General features: G+C 34.7%; 2 protein-coding genes across 3 annotated transcripts; both read right to left on the bottom strand.

The window, feature by feature from the left end:
• Window positions 1-2,067: 2,067 nt before the first annotated feature.
• Window positions 2,068-6,220, bottom strand: LOC135834380 (speckle-type POZ protein-like). Its single transcript, XM_065348242.1, has 4 exons — window positions 6,072-6,220; window positions 5,908-5,988; window positions 3,232-3,429; window positions 2,068-3,112 (listed from the first exon to the last, which is right to left on the bottom strand). Exons 3-4 carry the CDS (start codon window positions 3,378-3,380, stop codon window positions 2,224-2,226), a joined length of 1,038 nt encoding a protein of 345 aa, XP_065204314.1. The 5' UTR covers window positions 3,381-3,429; window positions 5,908-5,988; window positions 6,072-6,220; the 3' UTR covers window positions 2,068-2,223.
• A 2,424-nt stretch (window positions 6,221-8,644) lies between these two features.
• On the bottom strand, window positions 8,645-11,077 carry LOC135834379 (speckle-type POZ protein-like). Of its 2 annotated transcripts, XM_065348240.1 has the most exons (4): window positions 10,895-11,077; window positions 10,703-10,805; window positions 9,854-10,050; window positions 8,645-9,711 (listed from the first exon to the last, which is right to left on the bottom strand). In XM_065348240.1, exons 3-4 carry the CDS (start codon window positions 10,003-10,005, stop codon window positions 8,826-8,828), a joined length of 1,038 nt encoding a protein of 345 aa, XP_065204312.1. In that variant the 5' UTR covers window positions 10,006-10,050; window positions 10,703-10,805; window positions 10,895-11,077; the 3' UTR covers window positions 8,645-8,825. The 2 variants fall into 2 exon arrangements, with proteins under 2 accessions (XP_065204312.1, XP_065204313.1); XM_065348241.1 differs by having other exon boundaries at window positions 10,703-11,077.
• Window positions 11,078-11,291: the final 214 nt, after the last annotated feature.

Here is an 11,291-nt window from a genome sequence, read left to right as displayed (position 1 = left end):
AATTGAACACGTCTGAATATCAGTGAATTGCATCATTCCAATCTCATCTAGTAAGTTACAAAGTGCAAAGATGATTAAAACCCATAGATAGGTACTAAATACTGAACTAAAATTATCTGAGAGTAAGATAACAGAATTTATATAGGCGTTTAAATAACATCTTAGGTGGCTGCAATTAGATGGGTACCTACGAAAAAATAAAAAGTTCATAGAAGTCATTAAAAACATTTTTTTGAAGTCAGATTAAAACCAACCAATTCTTGGCCAAATTTTTTCTGGGGTCTGGTAATCAAAATGTCAAAAATTGTTTTTCTTTCTTCCAAAATTTATGAAAGTCTGACTTATCTAATGTCAAGAATTTATCGAATTTTTTTTTTCAACTTTCTAAAACTCGGTCATAATATCAAAAATTTAATTTTTAAATTACAAGTTTTCTTTTGCCCTCTCTTGGCTTGGACCACTTGGCTCTTTATCAAATCTTCTGAAAAATGGTTGCTCAAAAACAACGAGATAACTTAACAAAATCTTCATTGAGGAAAAAAATGAAAATAATTCTCGAAATATGCGAGTCCATAATTTTTTGTACACCACCCCCCCCCCACCCCCAATCATAAAAAATTGATTTCCACATTTAAAAGGTCTTCTTTTTGTTCCAAAACGGAGAAACAAAAGTCCTGTTTTTTGGAAAATTTGCTTTTAAGGTTCTGTTTTTTTTTTGGAAAATTTGCCCACGTGGCCAAAACAGAGTGTCAATTTTTGGAAAACTTGTCAAAAAGTCTCAATTTTTGAAAAACTAGTCAAAAAGTCGCAGGTTTGGAAAACTTGTCAACAAGTTCCAATATTTGAAAAACTACTCAAAAAGTCCCAATTTTTGAAAAACTTGTCTTGTTTTTTGGAAAACTAGCCAAAAAGTCCCAATATTTGAAAAACCACTCAAAAAGTCCCAATTATTGAAAAACTTGTCTTGTTTTTGGAAAACTAGCCAAAAAGTCCCAATATTTAAAAAACTACTCAAAAAGTCCCAATTTTTGAAAAACTTGTCGAAAAGTCACAAGTTTTAGAGAACTAGTCAAAAAGCACCTAATTTTTGAGAAACTTGTCAAAAAGTCCCAATTTGGAAAACTTGTCAAAAAGTCTCAAGTGTCACACTTATTTTGAAAAGAAAATCAGGCCCTCTTTCAGCGATTTTGGCAAAACGTTGGCTTTCTGACAATTCTGACAAAAAAACAGCAAACACTTAGCAGGACTTTTGATTGGCAATTCAGGAACAAAACGGTCGAGTAACTGAGCAAAAAAAATAAATGATTTTGGATATTATTGGCAGAAAAAGCAGCACCTTTAAGACAATTTTGGCAAAAAAATGTGACTTTTTTACGCTTTTAGAAAAAATTAAGACTTTTAGACCATTTTGCCAAAAATTCACACTATATCTGACAATAATTTCGACAAAAAACAATAACTTTTTGACCATTTTGGCAAAAAAAAAATACTTACTAGATATTTTGAAAACTGATACAAAAGTAAAACTTTCCAACAATCTCCAGGAAAAATTAGCATAATATGATAATAATTTCGCATGAAATAAGATTTTCTGTCAATTTTGGTGCAAATGGTACCTACTATCCGACAATTGTGACAAAAAAAGGAAATTTTTTGGCAGTTCTGACAAACCTTGCCCATTGCCTCAGGAGGGAAGGGGTTTTGGGTCAATTATGGTGATTTTTCACTTTTCATAATCAGCCTAAAAAACAGTTTGAGAAAAATCAGAGAACCTAAGCCCAAAAATTGGGCTCAAATAACCAAGATTAACTCACAATGACATTATCAGGTTCGTCAAAAAGATTTTGTGAAGTTTTCTCCGTTTCACGATGTTCAATAAGTACCTAGAGTTCGAAAAATGAAAGTAAAACAAATCTGTCATTAGAAACTCAAAAGCATTAAGCATTGGACGAGTTATTACGCCAGCCACATTCAAAAAGGACGAATGAAAATATTGATTTCATGCAAGGTTATCAAGAATTTTCCGACACAAAATGTTTGGAAAAAATTTTGAAAAAAAGTTCAGGAAACAATGTCTATTGTATTGTATTATTGACTGATAGTTGTATTAAAACACTTGTTTTACGTTCCAATTATAAGCAAATAACTATTTAAAAAAATAAGAAAAAAATACAGGTAGGGTAGGTATTAAAGTTTATAAAAATTACATGTTAAAAGCATTCTTTAATACAATTTACAAAAAAAAAAAATCATGTCTTTTACTAATTGAGCATGATCTGAAGTTAACATCTTCCACGTTTGCGTATCATTGAAATCCTCGCAATCATCAAAATTCTTTTTAATAAATCGAAGACAGCCCTCCTTCAATTCTTTAGCATGATGCGTATCCGCCAGTATTAAAATCTTGAGTGCATTATCTGGTGATAATTTCTTGAACAAAACTTCTTCACACTTGATCCTCAGTTCTTCGATATCAAATCTATCTGCTACTGGTAGCAATTCGAAGGCTGATTCATGCAAATTCTTCACCTTCCCCGTATAAATAAAGTGTAACATTTCCTCAAAGGGTTCCTGGTCCATATCGGTAATATCGATGTGATTTTTCTTGCTTTCCAACATGTCTACTCCAAGCATTTTGTCAAATAATGTACTACGAGTAGCTAAAATCGTTTTATGAGCTTGGTACTCTTTACCTTTCACCGAAATCGTCACATCTTTGAATCGGTCTTCGTTGAAACATTTTTCCGTGTCACTTAAAAGCCCGGATTCCGACATTCTGACGGAATTCGAGTTGTTTGAAGAAGAAATCGCGACAATTTCATCGTTAAAGTTATTCTTGAGATAGGTGAGCTTGCAACGAACCATTAATTCTTCTCCACATACATATGGCTCGATATCATCAATTTCAATTCCTGGAAAGTTACCACACAACTCCAGCTGTTCATAATCATAATGGTACTTGAAGACGAAAGATTTTTCAACTGTATGCCGCCTACTAGTGTCAGAATGCATAACACAAAGCTCCACATTTCCAGATACAGATTCATACTTTTCGATATCGGCATAGCAATAAGGAGCAATTTTGAACGAAACAATGTCATAGCCTGTGGTTCTGAAACACAAAAATACGCATAATAGGTATGAAAGCAAGAGCTTTATTTTTCATAATAAATAAAATACCTACCTAAAATAGTAAGTAGGTAAGTTGTATTAGAATTGTATAATACTCACTCGCAGGCCTTCACCGTGTGTTCCAAACGCCAATCGAGATCACTGTCAGCTGAAAATTTTAAAGATGTCGGTGTTTCTCCCTTTCTAACCTTTAGGACAATCCAATAATCGTCGATTCTCCAAACATGACTAAGACAGTGTTCTGACATTTCGAAACAGGTACCTACTTCACGAAGTGATCACGCAGAGATTGAAAATCTGTAAAAATGTTGCAAAAAATGTAAGTAAATTGAGCAATGAGACTAGGTTTAAATAATTTTGGAAACGAACCGAAAATAAAAGTCATTCTGAAGGGTAATTCTTCATCGAGCAAATATTTCGCAAAAAGTCATCGATTTCAAAAAAAATGTGCATGAGTATCTTTAGAGGTAATAGTGGAGTGGCAAATGAAAAAAAACTGCATTTGATGAAAGAAGCGTGAATTTTGGTATGATGAATTTTTGAACCAAAATGAAGTTTTTAAGACCGGGAGCCACTCGAGCTCTCCCCTACTTCGAGGGGAGTGGAGCTTACAGTTTTGAAAATTTTCCTGTAGATAGAGTTTTAATCAGAAATCCAATATTATGGTGTCTGCTGTTAGATATTGATCAGCACTTTCTATTTTCACCATTGAAACCATCGTCCCTCCTCTCCCCCTTGCGTGGGGCTCAGCCCCCTAAATTGTGGATGTGCAAGACGTTGAGACTCGGAAATGTTATTTTGTGAAAATATACTTAGTAAAGTGTACAAATAATTTTGGTGGTTCATTTTTTGGTTCCCTCCCCCCTCTGCCCCCTGTGGCACCCTGAAACTTGAAAAACTCGCAAAATTGCCGTTTTAATGACAAAACATGGTGGAAACGGTGAGCTAAACGCTAATTCTTCTTGAAAATGGTAAGAAACATTTATTGCATTACGTAACGCGAAAAATGATTACTCCCCCCTTTACGCGCCCCCATCAACCCCTAATTGTAAAAAAAATATACTGGTCAAAATTCCATCAGAATTGAAATATTAGGCCAGTTACTGTTCAATATTGATCGATATGTTCCGCTAAAAGTGTCAAAATCATCGCATACCTCCCAACCACTCATGGGGGCAGACCCCTAAAATGTGGAGTCGATGAAAAACCCATGCAACAAAGCAGGAGGGGTTAATTTTTGATCAAATTTTGTATAATGGTATATCAAGGGGGAAGGGTGAGGGCGGGGTGAGGAATGTAATCGATGAAATGGACCATTAAATATATTCCCATGACTAGAGAAGTACATATTTACAGATTTTCAGGTCCAGAAGTGGGTTTTTCATCGACTCCACATTTTAGGGGTCTGCCCCCATGAGTGGTTGGGAGGTATGCGATGATTTTGACACTTTTAGCGGAACATATCGATCAATATTGAACAGTAACTGGCCTAATATTTCAATTCTGATGGAATTTTGACCAGTATATTTTTTTTACAATTAGGGGTTGATGGGGGCGCGTAAAGGGGGGAGTAATCATTTTTCGCGTTACGTAATGCTTTCAATAAATGTTTCTTACCATTTTCAAGAAGAATTAGCGTTTAGCTCACCGTTTCCACCATGTTTTGTCATTAAAACGGCAATTTTGCGAGTTTTTCAAGTTTCAGGGTGCCACAGGGGGCAGAGGGGGGAGGGAACCAAAAAATGAACCACCAAAATTATTTGTACACTTTACTAAGTATATTTTCACAAAATAACATTTCCGAGTCTCAACGTCTTCCACATCCACAATTTAGGGGGCTGAGCCCCACGCAAAGGGGAGAGGGGGGACGATGGTTTCAATGGTGAAAATAGAAAGTGCTGATCAATATCTAACAGCAGACACCATAATATTGGATTTTTGATTAAAACTCTATCTACAGGAAAATTTTCAAAATTGTAAGCCCCACCCCCCCTCGAAGGAGGGGAGAGCTCGAGTGGCTCCCGGTCTTAAAAACTTCATTTTGGTTCAAAAATTCATCATACCAAAATTCACGCTTCTTTCATCAAATGCAGTTTTCTCCTGTATTTCAGCTCTTTGCCACTCCACTATAATTAAACGATGGCAAATAGCGCAAACCGAAGGTCTCTGCGATTTCTTTTGCTAGAGAACCACATATGAGCATTTTTTGAAACTTGACAAAATGGCGTCATGAGAGAATTTCAAATAAACAAGAAAAAAACAAAAAACGCCATCGACATTTTTTGATATATTTTATACATCTCAAGAGCTACAATTAAGAATTTTTTTGAACTTCCAACTCGCCAGCGCTAGCTTCATACTTTTTTTCAATCAAATTATTGATTTTTATGAATCTTCAGAAGTGGTAACACTGACTTTTGTTCTCACAACAGCACTTGTGTCGCTGATACTCTTTGATAGAAGTGTAGAGTAGGAGTACAATGAAGAATAAAAATTTTTCTCAATAACAATTTGAACCGCAGCTACGCTGCACATTTGAAATTCTCAAATGACGCCATTTTGTGAAATGCATATCTCTAGCAAAAAAAATTGCAGGCACCTCCAGTTAGCACCATTTGCCATCTTCGGATGACCACTACCTTATACGCATGTAAAATATATTTTTTTTATCGAAGACCTGTGGTGCAATCGTTGTTTATAATTTGACGAGAAACTGGTCAATGTAACAGGTGCCTTACTTATTATGTACTAATGTACTTATGCTTATGTACTTACTTCAAATAACGATCGAGATTCGAGATCCTTAGCAAGATCGGTTCGAGTGAGAATTGTTCGTTAACAAATAATTTCAAGTATCTTGAAGATCAAATTCAAACAAACATTAATTAATATCAGTTAAATCACTTCTTTCTGGTTGTCAAAAATATTTATGTACTTACTATTTCAACTAATCTTCAAACTCCGTAAGCTATAAACTATAACACAACAAACAACGTGCTACTCTCATCTGAAAGCGTCTGAAAGTGAAAGGAGACCTTACCACGAGACTGAAACCGGTTTGCAACTTTTATGTATAATATCAAAGCCTGACTGGAGGTAGCGAAATCAACCTTTTGTACCTACTGCTGGGGAAGCACTGAAACACGTCCTTACGGTAGCTCACAAGTCACACTAACAATGAGTTATTTTATTTCGATTTGGAATGACGAATGAACGCTAACTAAGTAATCAAAAAATCCAGTTAAATCAACCCTCGATCCTTGATACAGGACTTATTTTAAAATAGATAATAAGTTTGTAAATGTAGCTGTGTAATGTGGCAATAAATCGAAATTGAATTGAATTGAAGGTTACATATATTTATGTATCGCTCCAAGTGCAAGGCCAAATTGCCTGATGAAGTACGAGGTAGGTACCTACCTAAAGGTACTGGAGCCTCCAGTAAATTTTTGAAACTTGAAATTTCCCCAAAATTTCATCAAACTGAGATGGAGAGTCGAAATTCATTCTGCAACCTAATTTCAACACGCTACGAAGTTAACTGCTGGTGGATTTTAAGTGCTTTTGGAGCCTCCAGCGACTTTTTTTGGAAAATTGAAATTTCCTAAAAGTAGGTGGAAGCTTCAAAACCATTTGAAACCACCATGTAGTCTGCGAAGTAAATTTCAGTTTGACAACTCCATTTGTGATGTGCTGTGACCAAAGGGACCTAACGTGCGAAAAAAAAATTTCGAGAAAAACGTGTTTAAAGTTTTACTACTACTGTGAATACACGTTTAGATCCACTCTTAAGTCAAAACTCATTTTTTGACACACTAGGTCCCTTTGGTCAGAGCACACCACAAAATAATAAATTAATGTTGGGGAAATTTCAAGTTTCAAAAATTTACTGGAGGCTCCAGTAATTTTCAAAAAAGTCGCTGGAGGCTCTAAAATGACTTGAACTCACCTGAAGTCGTTTTCTGAGGGTGTTAAAATTGGAGTGTAGAGTAAATTTCAGCTTTCCATCTCCATTTGATGAAATTTTATGAAAATTTAAAGTTTCAAGCATCTGCTGGAGGCTCCAGTAATTTTCAAAAAAGTCGCTGGAGGCCTTAGAATGACTTGAACTCACCCAAAGTCGTCTTCAGAGGGTGTTAAAATTGGAGTGTAGAGTAAATTTTAGCTTTCCATCTCCATTTGATGACATTTTGTGAAAATTTGAAGTTTCAAGCATCTGCTGGAGGCTTCAGGAATTTTCAAAAACTCGCTAGAGGATCCAAAACGACTTGAAATTTACCTGCAGTACTTCGTAGCGTATTGAAATTAGTTTTTAGAATGAATTTTAGCTTTATAACTCCAATTTGATGGAATTTTGTGGGAATTTCGAGTTTCAAAAATCTGCTGGAGGCTCCAGAACTGCTCAAAACGGGTTGAAACCGTTTATAATCGGTATGGCATGTTGAAAATAGGATGTATCCCAAATTTCAGCTTTCTTGGTCAATTTGGTAAAATTTTGATTTTTTCCCTCATTTTTGGCATAAATTCGATTTTCAAAAATCCACCAAAAATCGAAAAACGCACTTTAGCACTTGAAATTTTGACAGGTGATGAATTTTTGCATGATCTTTCGATCTACCTTTTGTAAAGTTTGAAAAATTTCGTGCAAGTCCTATGTTGAGAAACGCAAAATCTTCCATTTCGGCTGACCTGTCAATCAAAATGGCCGCCATTTTGTAAGTAAGGGCAACTTTTTTTTTTGGCAAGTTTGCTTTAAAATGTTCCTTAGGATGTCCCCTTTAAGAAAAATGTTGTCCCGGAGGATCGGCGGGGGGTTGCAATTACTCCTATTGTCATATGCCGGACTAATTCTTTTTCATGTAGGATAACATATCAAAAAATTGGACAGGCCTTTTTTTCATTTTTGAGGGAAAAAATTACAAGTTTTACTCTTATTGCTAAAAGACCATCAGAAACCTAAAAAATGAAAAATTTTGCATTTTTGAGATATTTTACCAATACATTTGAAAAAAACTTCCTTCCCCCACAATTTGTCATATTCGTAAAATATCTCAAAAATGCAAAAATTTTCATTTTTTAAGTTTCTGATGGTAGGTATATGGTGATTTTCATTTTTCCTAACTAGCCTACAAAACAATTTTGAGCAATATTGGAGAGCCTAATAAGCTCAAAAATTGGACCCATTCAACAAAGAATAACCCATAAAAAAATCAGATTCATCGAAAAGATTAAGTGGAGTTTTCTCCGTTTCATTATACTCAACAAATATTTCAAAAAATAAAATTTAAAAAAAATCTCAGTGATTATCTGACCATCCTCTACGCGAACTGAAGGTTTTCATAAACGTTGGTACAATTAGGAACTCGTCATTAGAAACTCAAAAGCATTTGACTAGTCATCATTGTCATCAACGCCAGTCACATTCAAAAAAGACAAATGAAATATCTACCTAATAATTGATTCCATGCAATTTTATGTTTGGAAAAAGTTTTGAAAAAAAAGTTCAGAAAAAACATGTCTATTTATTGTACCTATTATTATTGCCTGATAGTATTAGAACACGTCTTGTTTTATTAATTATGTACTATGCATAAGTGAGTAACTAAAACAATATAAGAAAAAAATATAGGTAGATACAAAATGAGGCATTAAGTATACAAAAGTTTACAAAAATTACATGCCAAAAGCATATTCTAAAAATTACAAAAAACATCCATCATGTCTTTTAATAAATGATCATGATCTGAAGTTAACTTCTTCCATTCCTTATCAATAAAATCCTTGCAATTCGCATAATTCTTTTTAATAAATAGAAGGCAACCCGCCTTCAACTTTTTAGCACGATGCATATCTGCCAGTATTAAAATCTTGACTGCATTATCTGGTGATAATTTCTTGAGCAAAACTTCTTCACACATGATCCTGAGTTCTTCCAGATCATATTTATCTGCTACTGGAAGCAATTCGAAGGCTGATTCGTCCAAATTCTTCACCTTCCCTGTATAAACATAGTGTAACATTTCTTCAAAAGTTTCCTGGTCCATATCGGTAATATCGATGTGATTTTTCTTGCTTTCCAACATGTCTACTGAGAGCATTCTGTCAAACACGGTACTACGAGTAGCTAAAATCGTTTTATGAGCTCGGTACTCTTTACCTCTGACCGAAATTGTCACATCTTTGAATCGGTCTTCGTTGAAACATTTTCCAATGTCACTTAAAAGCCTGGATTCAGACATTTTGACGAAATTCGAGTTGTTTGAAGAAGACATCGCGACAATTTCATCGTTAAAGTTATTCTTGTGATAGGTGAGCTCGCAACGAACTACTAATTCTTCGCCGCCGCATAAATATGGATGGATTTTATCATATTCAATTCCTGGCAAGGTACCACACAACTCCAGCTGTTCATAATCATCACTGTACTTGAAGACGAAAGATGTTTCAACTGTAAACCACCTAGCAGTGTCAAAGTTCATAATACAAAGCTTCACATTTCCAGATACAGATTCATACTTTTCGATATCGGCGTAGCAATGAGGAGCAATTTTGAATGAAACAATGTCATTGCCTGTGATTCTGAAATACATAAAAATATGTAGTATGAAAGCAAGACACCTTGATTTTTCACAATAAATAAAATACCTAAAATAGTAAGTAAAGTACCAAGTACATAGGTAGGTAAGTAAGTTAAGTTGTTTTAGAAAAGTACATTACTCACTCGCAGACCTTCACCGTGTGTTCCAAGCGCCAATCGAGATCATCACCGTCACCCGAAAATTTTACGGATGTCAGTGTTTCTCCCTTTCCAACGTAGAAGACCCTCCAATAATCGTCGATTTTCCAAACAAGACTACCACTATGTTCTGACATTTTGACACAGGTATTTCACGAAATGGTCTCACAGAGATTGGAAAGCTGTAAAAATATTGCAAAAAGTTAAATATATATAAATTGAGCAATGAGAGACTACATAAATGTATAGATACCTAAATGATTTTGAAAACGAACCGAAAAAGGTCATTCTAAAGGGATTTGTCATCCAGCAAAAATTGCGCGATAAGTCAGAGATTTTAAAAAAAAAATATAGCCATTGAATCTTCTTGATATATTTTTCCATTCATCAAAAGTTACATCTGAGAATTTTTTTGAACTTCCAACTGGCTAACTGCATAGGGGATCTTCAAAAGTGGCAACACTGATTTTTGTTTTCATGCGTTTTCATAACAGCACGTGGGTCGCAGATATCTCTTTGATAGAAGAGTAGAGTAAAATAAAGAATAAAAATTTTTCTTAATAGTAATTTGAACCGCAGTTATGCGCATTTGAAGTTCTCAAATGACGCCATTTTGTGAAATGCATATCTCTAGCAAAAAAATTGCAGGGACCTCCAGTTAGCTCCATTTGTCATCGTCTGATGACCACTACACGCATGCAAAATATATATATTTTTTTAATTGAAGACCTGTCGTGCAATTATTGTTCAATTTGACGAGAAACTGGTCAATGTAACAGGTGTAAGTAGAGTAGGTATTTTACTTATAGATACTTATAAAATATATGTACTTACTTTACTTCAAATAACAATCAAGATTCGAGAACCTTGGCAAGATCGGTTCCAGTGAGAATTGTTCGTTAACAAATAATTTCAAGTAAGTAGGTATCTTGAAGATCTAATTCAAACAAAAATTAGTATCACTTAAATCACTTCTTTCTGGATAGTTTCAATGTCAAATAAGAATTTAGTAGATATAAATATTACTTGTCGAAAAATGAGCTCGTCAAAAATACATAATGTACTATTTCAACTTCAAACTGCGTGAACAAAACTAACACAACATGCTATTCTCATCTGAAAGCATTGTCTGAAAAGAAAGGAGACCAGGACTCAGGACTCATTGTCAGGAGACCACGAGACTGAAACCGGTTTGCAACTTTTATATGTAATAACAATGCGTCAAAAATTCACGTTTAAATCAACCCTCGCTCGATCCAGTTTATAGGCTAAATTGTCTGATGAAGTACATACTAGGTAGGTATCCCAAGGGATGAAAATACGTATTCATTTTTGAATCGAACTAACGAAGAAGGGACAGAAGTGATAGTCGCCGATCAAACCAAAAGTTCATTTTTAGATTTTTGGCAAATTTTTGAAAATT

This window comes from Planococcus citri, chromosome 2, assembly GCF_950023065.1.
Source record: "Planococcus citri chromosome 2, ihPlaCitr1.1, whole genome shotgun sequence".
Taxonomy (NCBI): Eukaryota; Metazoa; Arthropoda; class Insecta; order Hemiptera; family Pseudococcidae; genus Planococcus; species Planococcus citri.
This window is presented reverse-complemented; position numbering and strand designations above follow the sequence as displayed.

Bases quoted from the DNA above. Each gene is read 5' to 3' on its own strand.
- LOC135834380 (XM_065348242.1), bottom strand. From the start codon at position 3,380: ATGTCAGAACACTGTCTTAGTCATGTTTGGAGAATCGACGATTATTGG. The intron at 3,113-3,231 runs GTGAGTATTATA...TTTGTGTTTCAG, and splicing joins CACACGGTGAAGGCCTGCGA to AACCACAGGCTATGACATTG.
- LOC135834379 (XM_065348241.1), bottom strand. From the start codon at position 10,005: ATGTCAGAACATAGTGGTAGTCTTGTTTGGAAAATCGACGATTATTGG. The intron at 9,712-9,853 runs GTGAGTAATGTA...TATGTATTTCAG, and splicing joins CACACGGTGAAGGTCTGCGA to AATCACAGGCAATGACATTG.